Source organism: Gastrolobium bilobum, unplaced genomic scaffold, assembly GCF_033153095.1.
Source record: "Gastrolobium bilobum isolate Gb01-03AN ecotype WA unplaced genomic scaffold, APGP_CSIRO_Gbil_v1 utg2327, whole genome shotgun sequence".
Lineage (NCBI taxonomy): Eukaryota > Viridiplantae > Streptophyta > Magnoliopsida > Fabales > Fabaceae > Gastrolobium > Gastrolobium bilobum.
Genome location: NW_026896700.1, coordinates 41082 through 60575, shown reverse-complemented (window position 1 = coordinate 60575; position 19494 = coordinate 41082). Strand labels below are relative to the sequence as shown.

The 19494-nt window shown below is 35.8% G+C and overlaps 2 protein-coding genes across 2 annotated transcripts in view; one reads left to right on the top strand and one right to left on the bottom strand.

Annotated features, from left to right (window-relative positions):
* The first annotated feature begins 5581 nt into the window (after nt 1-5581).
* On the top strand, nt 5582-6438 carry LOC133301494 (uncharacterized). The gene is made up of 2 exons (XM_061501127.1): nt 5582-5902; nt 6007-6438. Exons 1-2 carry the CDS (start codon nt 5582-5584, stop codon nt 6436-6438), a joined length of 753 nt encoding a protein of 250 aa, XP_061357111.1.
* An 11972-nt stretch (nt 6439-18410) lies between these two features.
* Nucleotides 18411-19494, bottom strand: part of LOC133301490 (protein GIGANTEA-like) — a 34805-nt gene continuing 33721 nt past the window's right edge. The window contains 1 exon segment of the mRNA XM_061501124.1: nt 18411-18870. Coding sequence (XP_061357108.1) covers nt 18535-18870 — 336 coding nt within the window. The 3' untranslated portion in view covers nt 18411-18534.

The window sequence follows — 19494 nt, the reverse complement described above, 5'->3', positions numbered from 1 at the left end:
TCGCAACCCTATTGCTAGAAATTCAGTTGTTGTAGGAACTTTGCAAAAATCATAACCGGAGTTGTTTGAGACATAAAATATGTCGTTGGAAAGCTTGAGATGTCTAATTTAACATATTAAAATCTTAGAGTATTTTGTAAAGAGTTGCAATTGAAGTTTTAAATTGGTAGTCGAATACTCCTTGCAGGAGTATTGGAATACTTTTCTGTGAAGAAAAGTATTCGGATATCTTTGAAGAAGAATTCGAATACTGGAAAGTATTCGAATACAGTGAGGTTTGGTATTCGGATACTGTGGTATTCGGATACTGGGGGAAAAGTATTCGGATACTTGGTAGTATTCGAATACTTAAGTGAAAGTAGTCAAATACTTTCTCGAGAGCTGGAGTATTCGAATACTACTTGTGGAGTATTCGAATACCTCCCTCAGAAACAACATGAAATGACTTAAAATGAGTTAGAAAGCCTTAATCATTTATAGAATCTTGAGCAATGATTATTGATGATTAATTATTGTATAAACAGATTGTGATTGTGTTGTTTGTGGGCCTTGAGCTTGTGTGGACTCTTGGTTTGGATTGTTAGCTTGCAAGGTAAGCTTTCGTGTCCTCGGATTAGTCTGTTGTTTGTTCCACCGACCTCCATGGGAGGGTGGTTTATATGCATGGGATGCTTTTATGAAAATGTTATATGCATGATATATGCCTGAGATATGTGAATATGATGTTGTTACTTACACAATCAGACAACGACTCTGGTGTGTAAGGCATGTAGTGTGTGAATATGATGTCGTTACTTACACAATCTAACAACGACTCTGGTGTGTAAGGCATGTAGTGTATGAAAGTGATGTTTTTACTTATATAATCAGACAGCAACTCTGGTGTGTAAGGCACATGACTGCAACTCTTATGTCAGATGGGTCGCATACATGCATAATCCCTATCCTGTTCCCTGGCCAGTCGAACCACATTTACATACATCACATGATTACTGAGTTAAATGTTTAGCTCGTTGAGCAAGAGATTATACTGTCATGATTTATATGCTTAACCTGAACATGCATTGCAATTACTGTTTTGAGCTTATATTATGCCTGTAAGTGAGCTTGGGGCGGGAGAGTCCTTGAGGACCCCTTGTCTTACTGAGATTTCTTTTTAGAGATCTCACCCCACGTTTAGGGCACATTTTAAGGTTCAGGTAATGCGGAGGTTAACTCCTCTAGCGGCAGGAGGCCAGAGCTTAGTTGACTGCTGTTTATGTTTTCCCGCTTATGTTTATGGATTGTTGTTTAGCCTGTATTCCTTATGTTGTTGTTGAGTTGAGACTATGTTGCGCTTCGTTGCCTTATTTGCTGAGCATGGGGTTTGTCCATGCCACATTGATGTTAGTACTTTTAGTTTGAGTTGTATAAACTATCAGGGTTTGTCCGGTCTACATGTTGTAGTTTCGTGACTAGAGACACATTTATGTTATTTATATATTAAGGTATTTCAATTAGCTGTCTATTTGCAATTACATACACGCGATGTTTTGGAAAATGATTAAGTAAGCAAGTTGGTAATGATAATGACGTCATAATTGGAAAGAAAAAGATATTCCGCATTTTAAAATTAAGCGTAGCTTAATACGATGGCATGTTAACAAATCGGGTATACACGAGGTGTTACATTCCCTGTATTTAGTTCATCAAGAAGAAACACTTTTGTTTCCTCTTGATTTCAACCCAAGTGCGCAAGTGCACGCTTCAAGTAATAAATGAGATTATTAATGCCCAGATTATCATTCCCACGAGGATACAACTCTAAATAATACCTTGAACTATTTCACAAAGAATTAAAATGAAAAAAAAGACAGTATTTGAACTGTTTGGTCATTCATTCCCTACTATCTTGAAAACATTCCTCAAAGATAGTAAGTTTAGTCTGACTTCAAACAACTCCTCGCGTCGTTATATATCAAATCCTTCTTGATGTGAGAAGGAACGACAATATTCATTGGAGTTTTGATTTTATAGTCACAAGATTTATGAAAGAAAATAACTACAAGATAACAATATTTAAGAGACAACAAGATGGATGGATAAAATAGTTTTTAACACAAGGAACAGAACCACTGTTCCATTCTTAAATAGCTATATTCTCAACCTAAGACTTAACCCTTCTGAATTTGTTCAGGTCTTTTCACTGCCAACTCTGATTCCTCAGCTCCTGGACTTTAATGGCTCACAAGTTTCCATATTCCTATGGCTCTCTTGACTCCAACAGTTACTAACTTCAGATTAAGTTGTCTGAAATTCCTTCCTTATGGAAGTTCCTTTCTCAGTTGAGTTCAATTTCCATTGATACACAAAGAATAAAGCACACTTAAATCACAGAAATACAAAAGCTTCAGTGCAAAAGTTTGGAATATAGTTCTTTAAGAACTTCACAGTTTTTCCGTTCCACAAATAACTTAGCCCATGGCTATAACTATAAACACAATTATTCCAAACTGAAGTCCCATAGACCTGAGATTCAGTTCAGAGATAACGATTGGAAGAGAGATTAGGTTACAAGAAAATAAAATGGAGAAGTATGGAGGTTGCTCATGAGGAGTCTCAAACGAAAGGTATAGAATAGAGGAAGGGTTGTTGTCGCTTAACTATTGCTAAAAACTATACAACTGAAAAGTAAAAACTAAAACTGAAACTAAGTGATCTCTTCTTAAGAAATTCGATGCTTTCTTCGTGTTGGAACATCCTATTTATAGGCTAGAAGAATGGATGGAAAATCTTGTAATTTCATTTGAGTTGCTTTCTTGACTGCATGAAAGGGGGGTGTGAACAGTGCTCTTTTGAGAGGCAAGTTGCTGGATGGGACACTTATTGTTGAGAATTGCCTTTTCTTCTGCATTTCTCATGCTTGCTTTTTCTCTCACCCAATGGTAACTCTTTATTCTCTGCTGCGCACGTTTCTTTCTGCTTTTCGGAAGCTTCTTTTCAACGTTTCGTGCAAAGTGGTCAGCGAGATTGAGTTAGTGGAGCAGGTGTATTTAATAATCAATCTGTTCCCCGTTTTCCTATATTTCTCAAATGATTACCTCATCATCTGTTCCTTACTGTGTTTTTGTTGTAAAGATCTAAACATGTATTTTTAATGCAAAAGTTGTTCACCAGATGAAGGAACGAATGGAATTTTACCATCAAAATGAGCTTAGATGGGAACAAATTTCCGTCACATCAATGCTTAAGGAGTCAAAGTTGTGTCAAATTCATGCTCTCTTTCTTCATCAAATAAATATAATGCTTGGCCAACATTGCCTTCCGTTTAATTCACATTTCCCATGGCGTTGTCTTGTGCCTCATCTTTATCATCATCTTCCAAATTTAATTGATCTTAAACAAATATCATTTTTCATGTAAGTTAGTAATTAACATAAATGGATCAAACAATAAAGTTATAATCATAACAGGACAAAAAAACACACCAACACCATCTAAAGGTGGTTGAATGGAAACATTTATAAGATCATTCAACAAAGCCTCAATTTCTTTAGCTATTAAGTATGGTGGTGACACCTCCAGTATCCAATTAGAGTCGTCCTAAAATATTTTAAAATTTATAGGATCATAATTTTGATGCTTCAATCAATTTCTATGTTTGTTAGTTTGTCCAATTTTCAACATTAGAAAAAAAAACTTGGAGAGACACTTACATAAAAAAAGTAAATAGTCAATAAACATAATACCTTTGTGCCAGCCTCAAGTTGTAATGAACATGGACAAGATTAATAGCTTTTGATGCTCTAGTCTATTTCTCTTATTCGAATGAATATGTTCCCACCAGTTGTGTTCACAACCCAAAGTACATCAAGTTTGCCTTAAAACACGAATAGCCAATTTTTGCAAAGCGCACCACATCCATAAGATTACCACCAGTGATCTAGAATATTGCATGTGATAAAATAAATTAGTATTAAAATTATTCAACAACAATAAAAAAATATGCTCATAAAAAATAAAAATATCAACCATTATTTTTACCTAGTATCACAATATTTTGTTCATGTTTAGCAAATGGCATTCCAAAATCTAACTCAACATTTTTGAATATTCTCATCTCAATTTTCAACTTGGAATTTAAATCAAGATCCCCATAAACATATCTCTCAATGACATCCAAAAAGCTTGATGTTGTGAACTGATGTTTTTTAAATTCTTGAGCATTGTAACGACAACCTGGATTTAACCAATAACCAGCGACGTGAAGATTTTTGCAAAGCGTTGAATCCCAATGAATATCTAAGATGTTCAAGTAAGGTCCCACTTTATTTCTTTTTTTTTCTTTGAAATCTCCTTCCTCTCCTCTCTAGCTTTAAATACAGCTTGATAAAGAAAACCCATGGCAAGATTATCTTCACTATCAATAATATGCAACACATGAATAAGCGACTCAGTAAGTTTCACAATATCGGCACATTTGTTTTTCAAAAATTAGAATCTAAGACTTGTTCACAATTTTTTTTCCCATGGCCTCCCTAGAATAGGCTGAGCTTGTCCAATCTCTAGAAGTTACCATGGCCCTTACTATATCTTTTTGAGCCAATATGCTTTGTAATGCAATAAAATTAGTGACAAAATGGGTTGGAGCTGGACGAAGTATTTCTCTTCCACCTATATATCTTCTCATCAAGTGCAATGGATGACAATGATTATATATGTACTTGTTAATTTTGACAGCATTGGACACAACAAAACTTACTTCCTCTAACTTTCCAATGTCATGTAACATCAAATTTATATAATGAGTAGCACAAGAAGACAAAAAAATCTCAGAAAACTTAGCCTCTAATAACCTTGTAGCAACACAATTTGAACGATTATTAATCATAATTTGAACAACATTCTTAGGGCCAACATCTAACACCACATCTCTAAAAATCTTATATAATGAATTTGTAGTTTTGGACACATTAGAAGCATCAACCGACTTGATAACCTGATGAAGAATAATCAGGACATGTTGCAGGCCTTCATGACTGAGATGAGGGCTGAGAGAGCTCAGCATAGGAGGGGTGATTCTCCTCCTCATATGGCTACGGTGACTCCTACACCTACGCCATCTGTTACACCCCAGCAGGGGAATAGTGGGGCTAGTCATCATTCTGGTGAGGCTAGTCAGCCCACTGTTGATCTTACATATGTTGCTCAGTCTTCTGAGGTTGCTGAGCAGTTTGATGCTGGTGTTGCTGAGCAGTTTGATGCTGGTGTTGCTGATGAGCAGAGACTCATATCCTTCAAAAAACATAAACCTCCAGCATTACATGGGTCAAAGGACCCGAAGGTGGTTACTACCTGGCTTATGGGTATGGACAAAATATTTCAGGTGATGAGGTGCCAGGATCCTCAGAAATTAATGTATTCTGTTTATATGTTGGAGGGTGATGCCCACGAGTGGTGGTGCAATGTATCTCGCCCGTTCGTTATTCAGGGAGAGGAGCTGAATTGGGCTTTATTTGAGAGCTTGTTCCATGAAGAATACTTTCCCTGAGATGTTAGAGAAGCTAAACAGGGGGAGTTTGATAAATTGGTACAGGGTTCTATGACGGTGGATGCGTACTTGGCCAAGTTCAATAAATTGGTCAAGTTTGCTAATTATGGGGGTACTCTGCCTACTTCGGAATTTCTATCTGCAAAATTTCAAAGAAGATTAAGCGAGAAAATTGCTAAGCGTATGTCAAACACTGCTGTGAGGAATTTTGCTGACTTAGTGACCCAGTGCAAGTGGGTTGAGACTGTATATGGAAGGTATCCGAAATCAAATTCTGCTAAAGACCAAGAGGTTAAGAGGACAGATGGTCCTTCTGGTTCTAATTACAGAGGTGGCTATCATCATAATAATAACAGAGGTAGGGGGTTACTGGTAAGGCAGCCTCCTGGTCAATTAAGATAGGTGGTGGCCAGAGGGGTGGCTTCAATGACAGGAGTTCTGCTCCTCAATGTGATAAGTGTAAGAGGTACCATCAGGGTCCTTGTACTGCGGTTCCAAATTCATGTTTCAAGTGTGGTAAGGTTGGGCACTTTGCCAGAGAATGCTATAGTAATACTGGGCAGATAGCGAATCTGCAGGCCTTGCCATCTGTTCCTAATATGGGACGTATTTATACTACCAATGTGCAGCAGACAGAGAAGGCACCGAATCTGGTTAAAGGTATAATTTTCATCTATAATATTGATTTATCTGTGTTGTTTGATTCGGGAGCGACACATTCGTTCGTGACGAAATATGTGGCTAAAGGATTGAATTTAAAGGTAACACGAATGATTCCTCCCATGTGTATTACTACTGCTATAGGAGAGGTTAGTGATTCCTCTTTATTTGTAGAGAGGTTGAGTTTGTCAACTACATTGTGTCAAAATTTGGTAGCCATTGGAGTTGTACGCAGACCTGTAGAGTAGTTTGAGTAGAGACTGTCTAGAAGTGCCCTGCACATGGGGCTGTCGGGTGCTGTTTTTGGAAAAATTATTCCCGCCTCAATTCTTGGTCAAATCAGGCCCATGATATGTTACATTGAATCTTGAGATGTCTAGTTTACTGTATAAAAATTTGAGAGCAATTAGTGAAATAGTTTGTCTAGAATCGTTGAAAGAGTAGAGGCTGTTTGGTATCCTATTTGAGGTTGGCTGGCAACTTTGCTTGTCTAACTTCAAACGGTGATAATCGGAGCAAACGAGAACTTTATGGAGTGTTTGATAGCTTGTTGGAAAGATAATTAAGTCTAGAATAGCATACTAAAATATGGGAGGTTCATAGCATGCGTATCTATCGCAATATCAAGATTGCTGAACCATGTTCAGTTATATAAAAATCGTAAAAGTGAGAATTATGCTAAGTGGATTTATGGGAACCCCTTAGTGACTTGAGAGAAGCATTATATGATAGTTAGACATTTATTGTAATTATTCTGTGCTTAGTTTTCAGTTATGATCATAAATTTTACTCATTACGTTTTATTATTGTTTTAAATGATGACGTAATGAAAAGGAAAAAGTTTACTCGCATTTTTAAATGAACTGTTGTGATTGTAACTACGCTTACAGGCTGTTACACTTAACCTTTTGGATTGAATTGGTTCTTTAGATGGTATCAGAGTCTCGGTGTCACGGGTTCGATCCTCACAGCCCCAATTTAATTAATAATTAATTAAGTTTTGTGGAGTTTCTTAACAAAGGTATATGGGCCTGTGCATTATCCACTCAAGCCTAGTGTGCTCTCGTATAAGGGGGCATGTTAGAGAAGTATAAAAACCATTAATGTAGCTTCACCCAACAACTTGAACTTTTTGGTTGAATTGGTTCTTTACACTCTTAGACTTTTCTTTTTTTGTTTCTACGCTCGTCAATATTTTGCTTTATTTCAAAACGAATTTATGCTATAGCCTTCTTACATTGACTAACTTGCCCTTTTTCCTCGACTAAGTGGATCTTAAGTCGATTGATGCCACATCCCTTAATTATCTTATCACAATATAGACAAACTAGGATAATTTCCCTATTCTCTTCAACAAGTTGTTTACAATGTCCCCAACTTGGAAAGGTTTTTCCTCTATGTTGATTTCTTTGAGATGAAATTTCTTGTGAGACTGGAGCTTTAGGTTCAATAGATGACATTTCTATCTATAAATAAATAATCAATTCTTCAAAAACCTCAGTGTTAGATATATCATATAAAAAAGAATTGAAACAAAAAAAAACTTTAACTAAAAAAAATAAGAAACTAAAACTTGACAACAGATAAAAGTAGAAAAATAATAAATAGTGAATAAGAAAACTAAACATTATGTTAGATGAGTAATTATATTAAAAAAAAAATTGTCATGGACATTATGTTAGATTAGCAATTATATTTAATAACAAAAAACCAAGTGATTTTAATGATGAAAGCACGTAATAAACGAAGAAAATATAACAGAATGTAAGAGATTCACCACCTCATGTAGTAATTTTAACAAAAAGGAAAAACAAAAAAATAATAATAAGGTTTTTCCAGGATCAGTGGGTACCTTTGTGTAATTGATAGAGATCAAATAACTGAAAAGCAAGTCTAAAATGTTGGAGATTGTTTTTTAGATGATGATGATATTGTATGCATTAAACAACAGAAGCACATATACTTGGGAAGCATTTCCAATGACCATGAAAATTCAGCTAAACTTGTCTTGAGTCCACATTAAGCACCATTAATGTTAACACAATTTAGAACCAAACCAAAAGCGAGGAAGTGCAATGATAATTCTCTCATGGAAAGTTATTTTTAGGCTCTTATTTGATGATTTGGTGCCATATTTTATGCATAATTCCCTTAGACATATATGATATTAGCATTAATATTGTATCTTCATGTTTTGAATGAGAAATATACTAAGTGTTGATATTTGATGTTATTTCAAGTGCTAGAGTTATTCATTATCTTTGAAGTTTTTATTGCATATCAAAGTCGTAGCAAAGATATAGCAATCGGGCTTAAGTGAAACAGTGTGTTTGGGATAGGATAAGCAACTAACATTTGAAATTCAAATTCAAACAGAGAGATAAGACAGTTATAGCACTGGATAAGGATTGGGAACCTACGGAAGTTAAACGATAAGCACATATCTTCTCTAATCCTTACAATTCAGCAACAAATAGGGTAAATATGATTTTAAGGATAAAATCAATCCTCTTACGAAGCTACTTTTTAGGGAATTCGAATTAAGAAGTTACTTGGAGCACAAGTCATTCATATCTATAAATAAAGATGCAGAAACACACTTCAACTCACCTTGTTGAGAAAGGTCCAACATGTCAAATGGTCAAGCTAGGGTCTAATAGAGAGATCATTGGACACGATTGACCCCTGCACTACTCCGATGGTTGAGAGACGGTGGAGAGTGGCAGCTTGTGGAGTCGCTGCGAGAGCAGAGTTACAACAATGCTTCTGTCTTTCTTTATCTTAGTTTCCATGGATTTTTCCTCTTTCTTTTCTTCTTTCTTCTCTATTTCTTTTCTTTCAAGTATGAGCCAAATTGATTAGAATTGGGTGATATAGTACTTGTATTGTGATGTAACCATGTTTTCCTAAACTTTGTTATTGTTATTTTTCATTAGTTATTTAATAAAGTATTTCATTCCTAATCTTGTTGACTTATCGAGAGAGCTACAAGTGTTATGGGATTTGGACTATAGAGATATAGGTGAAATCAGAAAGTTATTAAACATTGTTGATTAACTAGTTAATTTGGTTAAGTATGGATAGAGATATCATTCACACCACAAAATCATATAGAACTTGAACTTGATGAATTCAGTAATTAGTTATCCATAGAGTTATGGGAACTAATATACATGTAAGATTGGTGAGAGCTCCTGCATACACAATGTTCTAATTACTGATGGAGGATTGCTATAGCATTGTTACTGTATTCATGTGAAGTTACAATATTGGAAAATTTTTGACCCCAATCTACTTTGATACTTGAATTCCTTATTCTTGAGTGCACTCTTACTTTATTGTTATTTTACTTTTAGCTTAGTTTAGTAATTAGTTAGTAGTTAGTATAAGTTTAGTCCTTCTTGTTCTTAAATCATAAAAATTTTATAAAAATTGTTACTTTTATTGCTTCATATTGATCCCAACTTTATAGTTTTCTCTGTGGGAACGATATCTAGAGTCACACATCCTATATTACACTTGTTTGTGACAAATAGGAAAATAAGGCATCAAAGATTATAATTGAAATGTTTGTGACATTTGTGTTTTCCAAACAGATGACTAAAGACAACACGAATTTGCCAACACAAAAGCAATAAAAAGATGCTTCAAACATAAACATGTATTTTGTCAATCAATAGATAAAAGTAAAAATCATCGTCAAACATAAGTGCAAATGTGAAGTATCAGTATATGCACACAAATAACCAATCAAAAGAAGGTTACCAAATCATAGTAAAAATAAAAGGCAAATATCATAAGGGGAAGAACAAACTTTAAATTAAAAATAAAATAAAATTATGGCTAGCAAATATTTTTTCCAGAACTTAAAAACTTGAGATCATAGAAAATGAGCATGAAATATGAAGTATACAAAGACTATCGCTTCCTCTCGTGGTTTGTAAGATATTCACCACTTTATCTAGTAATTTTAACGAAAAGGAAAAACTAAAAAAACTAAATAAGGGCTTTTTTCCAGGATCAATGAGTACCTTTGTGTAATAGATAGAGATCAAAGCACATTAAACATATCCAAAAAAAAGATGAAAAAGAAAACAATAGTAGCTACATAGCTTAAATATATTTAAAAAAATAAAATCAAGTGTAGATATAAAAAAGGAAAAGGCTTACACTAAATCCATTATTCTCAAATCCTCATGAAATAAAATTCTTGGAAGTTTGTCCAAAAATCGCACCTTCAGATCTAAACGAGGAGGCCGTAATATTAAGAAAAGAAAGGCTAATACTAGTCTATTTAAATACTAATAATGGGGTTGGAGTTTGTGAAACACCCATCACCACCTTGAGTCCCCTAACATTTATAAACCACTTACCATTGTGATATACACAATACAATTAAAAATGCATAGAACATATAATTTGGTAACAAAAAAATGAAAAACAGAGTTCCACGTTAACGTAAAGTCCTATGTTTGTCTTCTTCTCGAATAGGCAGAACACTAGCGATGGAGTTGGAAGATCTAGCCTCTGCTTCCCATGGTTGTGGTTCTTCTTCTTCTCTACTTTGCGTGGAACAATGATACGTTGAGGAAGCCAACTAGAAGCAGAAGAGCCCCAATGTGGGCTAAGGACTATTTAGTAAACATGTAATAGCTGTTAGGTTAGTTACATGGAAACATGTGGTAGCTATTCTGTTATTTTTCGGTTAGCAAGCATAAGAAATATCGACAGTATAAATAGGAACTTGTAACATTGAAGCATATTCATTCAGAAATAAAACAGTTCAGTTTTTCTTTTCGTTTTTTCTCTCCATCGATAAGAATTCATCTTATCATTGGTGCTTTCATTGAGATCATCATGAAGATCCAAGAACTCGCAGAGGAATTTTCTTCTCTTCAACTCAGAATCGACCAGGACAGAGAAGAGAACCATGCCTTCCAACTTCGCATTGATCAATGCTTTGTGGAGAGTCAACGTGAAACCCAGACACAGTTGGGAAATTTGGCTGCACAGATGCAACAACTTCAAGATTTGCTTCTTGGCAGAGACGAACGTGCGAGAAAGGAGAATTCTACCCCTAACTTGCGTTCAACATGAAAGGTAGCATCTGCATCTTTCGGTCACCACAAAGCAACAATGTCTGAATTTCCATTACCATTGAAAACTGTTCGCATGGAGATTCCTTCCTTCAATGGAAAAACCCACAAGGGTGGATATTCAAGACCGACTTATACTTCGACTTACAGAACATTCTAGAAGAAGAGTTTAAGGTGCGACTTGTTGGATTAAAAATGGAGGGATCAGCTTCTCCTTGGTACCAATGGCTGTTTAAGGGAGGGTCAATTGGTACATGGCAAGACCTCAAAATTGCAGCATGTCAACGTTTTGGTGGGTCTGCATACACAGATCTCTGTGGAGTATTATCTAAACTCACTCAAACAGTTACCCTAGCCGACTATACCCAACAATTTGAATCATTGATCAATCAAGTTACTGATTTTTCTGATGAAGTTTTAATGGCATTCTTTGTGTCCGGCCTTTCTTCCGATCTTAGAAGAGCTATTCAACTTCATAACCCTACCACACTTCATCAAGCTATGCAATTAGCGTTGGTGTATGAAGCTCATTTTCTAGACCTTCGTTCATCTTTTTCCTCCAATTCATAATTTCCAAAGAAAAATTTCCAGAAACCCATTCCCTCTTTAGACAGTGGCCATACCACCCATACCTTAGCCTTACCCCCTACGACAAACTCAGCCACAACTCAATTAACCTTACCATTAAATTTACCTGTTAAGAAACTTTCCAATGAATACCTTCAGAAACGTAGAGAACTGGGCCTATGCTACACATGTGATGAGAAGTGGACTTCTAGACATCGATGTAAAGCTAAACTTCTCTTGATGATTGGCGATATAGATGATGAAGATCAGGAAGCTGATGAGCATATAGTTTGGCAACTAGATGCCACTAACATTGCTCCTTTAGAAGCATCCTTGCACTCTTTGTCAGGTAACAACAATTCAAGATCCTTTCAATTCTCTGTTAGCATAGGAGATCATTCGATATTGGCTTTGGTAGATTCTGGTAGTTCACACAACTTGATTAAAAGGGAAGTTGTAGACACACTATGCTTACCTGTTTACAAGACTCAAAGGATGAATGTATATCTGGGAAATGGTGCATTCATGTTATGTGATCGAAAATGCTCAAATGTAACCATCCAGATTCAAAGACATCACTTTACTGCCGATTTATGGGTCATTGACTTAGCTATGAGTACAAGCATCATTTTGGGTATCCTGTGGCTAGAGAATTTGGGCAGGGTACTGTATGATTATGATGAGATGACTATGGAATTTATGTTAGAGGAACAGTTGGTCATTTTACATGGTGATCAGAAACCCTGTAAGGATACTGCCCAGCATGCCAAATGCCTAGCCTTATTAGCAAATACAACATCTTCTGCCAGTACTGATATGGTTCTTGATTTGGTTGCTATTAAGGATCAGGTGCCCGAGAAAATTTCGTTACTGTTGAGCCAATTTCAATCTGTTTTCCAATTACCTCAGAAGCTTCCCCCAAAGAGAGAATATGATCATGCCATTAATTTGATCGAAGGAGCAGAAGCAGTAAAGGTGCAACCATATAAATATGCTCACAACCAGAAATCAGAAATTGAGAAGCAAATTTCTGACTTGTTGGCAGCTGGTTTCATTAAGGAGAGCCATAGCTCCTTTTCTTCTCTTGTGTTGCTGGTGAGGAAAGCTGACCAAAGTTGGTGCATTAAACAAGATTACTGTTAAGGACCGATTTCCAATTCCTCCAATAGATGAGCTCTTAGATGAGTTGAATGGAGCGAGAGTGTTCTCCAAACTGGACCTACGCAGTGGATACCACAAAATGAGGTTAGTCCCAGAAGACACGCATAAAACTACCTTCCGTACACATGAAGGGCATTATGAATTTCTAGTTATACCATTTGGATTGACTAATGCACCTTCCACATTCCAATCAGCCATGAACCGTATGTTTAGACTTTACTTACACAAATTCATCATTGTTTTCTTTGATGATATACTAATCTTTAGCAAGAATTTGGATGAGCATGTCATTCACCTACAGGTTGCTTTGGACTGCCTCCTTGCTAACAACTTTTTAGTAAAGTTAAGTAAATGTGTCTTTGCACTTCCAGAGATTGATTATTTGGGGCATGTAGTCTCTGCTTAAGGAGTCAAAACAGATCCAAGGAATCCAAAGAAGGTAGAGTCTATGATTCAGTGGCCTCAACCAATCAATGTTCAGCAATTGAGGAGGGGGGTTTTGGGCCTCACGGGATATTATAGGAGATTCGTATGCTAATATGCTACCTCACAAATTTACTTTAAAAAAATGAATTTCAATGGAGTGAGGCAGCTCATCAAGCATTTACACGATTGAAGAAGGCTATGGTTTCAACACCAATCCTCATTCTACCAGATTTTGTTATTCCCATTTGTGGGGGAGACAGATGCTTCCTCAACTGGAGTAGGAGCTGTTCTGTTGCAACATGGAAGGCTTGTTTCATTTTTTAGTAAGAAGCTGGGTCCACGTATGCGTGTTGCATCCACATATGTACGTGAGCTCTATGCTGTGATCGAAGCAGTTAAGAGGTGGAGGCCCGATTTGTTAGGTTCTCCATTTGTCATCAGAACCGATCATCGAAGCCTTAAAGAGTTGCTGTCACATACAGTTCTGACCATTGAGCAGCAGAGATATGCTTGCAAATTAATGGGATACAACTTCAAAATAGAGTACAAACCAGGTACATCTAACATTGTTGCTGATTCTTTGTCTCGTAGCTATGAAGACCAGCCTGAAGCTACTGTGATGGCCATGCTATCATAACCTTCCTTCCAAATTTTGGACGAGATAAGGAAAGAAAATGGAACAGATCCTTACTTGCTCCAGATACACCAACAGTTGTTAGAGAATGGATTGGTTGATCCTCTTATAACCATCAAATATAGTATCCTATTCCATAAGCATCGTTTCTTGCTTGGTCCCACTTCCAATCTTCGCGAGATTTTGATGACTGAGGCTCATTCTTCACATATAAGTGGACATGCTGGAATCACCCGTTCCCTTTTACGCATCTCTGCCTCATTTTACTGGCCCAAGATGCGTAGAGATATCACTGTGTTTGTAACAAGTTGTCCCACTTGCCAACTGATAAAGACATCGACAGCTTCTCCTTTGGGACTTCTACAACCCTTGACCATACCTCAAGGAGTTTTCGAAGACTTGACACTTGATTTTATCAATGGTTTACCATTCTCTCATGGGTTTTCTTCTATATTGGTTGTGGTGGACCGTCTCACTAAGTATGCTCATTTTGGAGCATTACAAGCTCATTATATAGCTTCGATGGGGGCCAAACTATTCTGCGATATGGTAGTTAAGTTGCATGGAATTCCTCAAAGCTTGGTTTCTGACAGAGATAGCATATTTCTCAGTAAATTCTGGACCACCCTCTTCCAACTTAGTGGAACAAAGTTGAAGACAAGCACATCTTACCATCCACAAACGAATGGCCAAACGGAGGTAACCAATCGTTACTTAGAGCAATACCTTCGAGCTTTCTACCATGATGAAAACCAGAATTGGTTTTTGTATTTGGGGTGGGCTGAGTTGCATTACAACACAGCTTTCCATTCTTCTGTTAAGATGTCACCATTTCAAGCCTTGTACGGCAAGCTTCCTAATATGATACCTCATTATCCTAGAGGAATGGTCAAGGAAGAAGCTATCGATACCTTACTGTGTCATAGAGAGGAGCTACTGCAGCAGTTGAAGAAAAACTTAATGGAAGCTCAAAACCGAATGAAAATACAAGCTGATAGACATAGGAAGGATATTAGCTTGGCGGTTGGCGACTTAGTGCTGGTCAAATTGAAACCATATAGACAGATTACAGTGGAGAGACGCACCAATCAAAAGTTGGCAAAAAGATATTTTGGGCCATTTCCAATTGTACGAGTATTGAGTCCAGTAGCGTATTATTTGAACCGGCCAAGTCACTAGTTTTCACAAAAACCAACTAGGTTGAATCGATTCGTATTAGTTCCATTACTTGACTAATCTTTTATGAAACTCGGACCGGTTATATGATATGTTTACCAATTCTCAGGTCGACCATGCCTGGTCGATCCTGTTTTTTCAACATTGATTTCATGTCTCAACTAGTTCATCAATCTTTCCACCATCAATCTACTTCTAGCAGCTCTAAATAACCAACCCCCACCCATGATCAAAACCAATCACATTTTTGTCCATCACACCCCATTCAAGAACTACTAGAGTAACATTGTTTGAAATATGTCAATATGAAAATTCCAACCTTTCATGGTTTTAATCCCAACAACTGGATTTTCAAAGCAGAGATGTTTTTCCAGATGCAAAATGTTCCCAAACACTTAAAGGTGCAACTTGCTGGGTTAAAAATAGAGAGTCAAACATCTCCATGATTTCAGTGGATGTTCACTACTATACTATAAATCAATAGGAAGATTTAACGCGCATTGCGTCAGATATTTGGTGTTTCAATGTTTACTGATATACGAGGAGCCCTTCCCATGCTATCCCAAAATGCCCCACTAATGGAGTATGTTAGGGACTTCAAAATGCTATTGAACCAGGTTCCTAGTTTTAGTGATAATATGCTTATGAGTTTCTTTATATCGGATTTGCAACTTTATATTAAGAGAACAATTCAACGATAATGACCCACCTCTTTAGACCATGCCATGCAATTGGTCTATGCCTTTGATGCCCATCATGAATAGCTAGTTGTGTTCATCAGTCTCTGTTGGAAACAAGAAAAACTACGATCATGCTTCAAACTTTTCAATTTCTAAACCAGTAAACCCAACCACATATTCATCCCCAAAAACTACCAATCCCTCATACACCAGTCCTACATCTAGTAATCTCCAAAAAGCCATTGTAGCCTTACCATCATCTTTACCTATCAGAAAGAACTCTCCCAAAGAAATCTAAGATATAAAAGAACTCGGCCTATGCTACAATTGTGAAGAAAAATGGCACGTGAAAAATAAGATCAAAGCAAAAATGCTTTTGTTGATTGGTGAAGGCGAGGATGAAGAACGAGAACTTGAGAAAGAAATCATGTGGTCTCTAGAATCCAATGATGAAACATTTTCGGCCATAATGAATACACTATCAAGTTCCTTGAATTCGAAAGCATTGCACATGTTAGCCAATTTACTTGCGCACAAGGCATGTATCTTTGTTGACTTTGGTAGATCTCACAACTTTATTAACAGTGAGTTAGCTAAGAGCCTCAATATCCCTTTATCTTGTTCACGTGGAATAAAGGTTTTTATGGGGAAGTTTGAATCTTTTCTTTGTGATTAAAAATATATTTTAACATTCCAATTATCATTCAAAGCCATTATTTTTGTGTTGATCTATGGGTACTAGCCTCCATTGTTTGAGTGTTATTTTAGGAATGCATTTAGATCGGAAGTCTTGGACGAGTCACACATGATTACGTGGAACAATCCATGGAATTTGTGTGGAAGGATCAATTGATCAAACTCCAAATAGTTACTAATGTATCACTGCTTGAGTGATATGCATTTGATTACAAAGATTTTTGTTATTTGCTATCTTGATCATAATAACCACGATGAGGTAATTCCTAAACTTGATGCTTTAAGGAACTATATTGACCCTGTGTTATAGGATGTTTTGCCCAGGTATAAGTCAGTATTCTAAGTTCTTTACACCATAACTCTCTTCAGGGGCATAGACCACTCAATTCACCTAATAAAAGGGGCTAAATCAGTAAATGTCAAGCCTTCAGATTCCACATCACTCAAACAAGAAAATCTTTACATCACAAGAGGGGGTGAATTGTGGTTACTTCTTTCGAAAGAAACTTGATTTTCTAAGCCTCTTTTATAAGAAAACTATAGAAAATGACCATGAACAGAAAGCAAACCCTTTTCGACCCAAAAAACAGAATCAGATCAAAGATATTTATATATTTATATCATAAATATATAATAAAAGTTAGAAAAAATAAATAATTTTATATTTATAAAACCACAAGAGATCTAAGTGATATATTTTTATAATCACAATGAGTAAAAGTAAAAAATTTGAAACCAAAGAAAATAAAAGATAAACTTATTTAACTAAATGGATATGAATAATAAGTTTGAAACCACAAAGGGTTAAGTAATTCATCACGAAATCACAAGGAGTGAAAATGAAAATTCATTTTCCCTAATTAAAATTAGATAACTGTTTTAGAATATGTGCCAATAATATTACAAGATTTAGTTGGCTCCATTTTTCGTACATATACCCAATTTTGAAGACGGTTTATTTTTATATTGTTTTAAAAATTCTTTCATTATTTGTCTCCTCGCGTAAAAGATTAATGACAACTTATTTTTTTCTTTTGTTTTTCACATCATACCGGTGCAACCCCATTTAGACACCTTAATTACTTATTATTTAAGTTATTTGATTTATTTGCTTATGTAAAAAATCAATTCAATTTAAAAATTTAAGTTGTTAATAAGACTACATTAATGATTTTATATATCTCTAATACGCTCCCTCATACAAAGTTACTAGGCTTGAAGAATGAACAATGCATAGACTAACTTACCTATGCTAACAAATTTTACAAGACTTAATTAATTATTAATTAAATAGGAGCGATAAAAATAAAACCCATGACACCTAAACTCTGATACCATATAAAAAATTAATTCAACCCAAAAACTTAAATTGTTATATGAAACTACATTAATAATTTTATATATGTCTATCGGTTATATAGTTGTATAATTATAAACTCCTATTAGCCATTTTGTAATTTCAAAAAAAAAAAAATTATACTATACTCTTTCTAATAAAGTATCGAATCGTAATCTAACACATAAACAGATAGAAAACTCTGCTATAATAGATAACACACAAACAGGTGGAAAACTCTTGCTATAATAGATACCAATACCATGTCAAAAAGCTATTTGTGATATGAATGCATGAATTGTTTCAAAAACAAGCACCGAGTTTATGACAAACCAAATTTACAAATGCATACACAACATGCGAAAAAGGTTGCCAAAAAAAGAGAGGTTTAGTTCCATGGAGAGCACAAGCACGGTCCTTAGCAAGTTTGATGAAAATTTTCCCAAAGTACAACCCCATAAGCATAATACAAAATGAGCTTTCCAGTCTTACTCTACTGCACATGAAGTCATGTTCAGCCACAAGAGTGCTGGAATAACAACTGTCTTTGTAACATAATAGAATGAGAAGGTTTACATATCATAGACTAAGATGGTTTCACATGGTTTTGTTTCAATTCGTATAGAAATAGTACACCCTATTTCCTTCGCAGCAGTGTCAAGAAATTCAATAGACAATCCATTTGAAATTCGGTTGTGAGCTTCCCATGTCAAGCACTTTTCTATGTCAGCTTGCCATTCGATGACATCCAAATTGAAGTCTTGATTATGGATAACATTTTTTCGCGGTGGATTAGGACTTGGTCTAATTGAACCGATATGCAAAATGTCACGAAGAACTGACATGCTCAGAGCACGGACATGGGCACTTGGATGAGAAAGGCATCTGATTGTAGCTGCTAAGCGACACTGCACGTGTATCCACAAGGAGGATATTAGTCAACAATTCTATGTTAATTATAAAAATAAGAGAAGAGATCCTCTCATGTGTCGTTTAATATAATTAGGTCATGTGAAACCATCTTAACTGACCATAAACAAATCAATGGTGATGAGAAATGATAATGCACATGAGAATAGAGTGATGAAATGATAACAGTTGATTTGTCTATGGACGACTGACACCATCTCATATGACAAGGTCATGTTAAATGAGACATGCGAGGATCCATTCTTACAAAACAAGCACATAAGTTAGTATTGTTTTGAACTTGATTTTGCTTTCTAAATATGCAGTTGTAACCTGGAATCGAGAATGGATCCTCTCATGTCACATGACCTCATGTGAGATGATCTCATCCGTTCATAGACACATCATGGTAATGTTAGAGAAATATAAAACCATTAATATAGCCCCATTCAACAGCTTAAACTTTTGGGTTGAATTGGTTCTTTACATAGTATCAGACCTCGGTGTCGCAAGTTCAATTATCACCACCCCCTATTTAATTAAATAATTAATTAAGTCTAGTGGAGTTTCTTAGCATAGGTAGGTGGCCTGTGCATTATCCACCCTTCAAGTCCAGTGTGAAG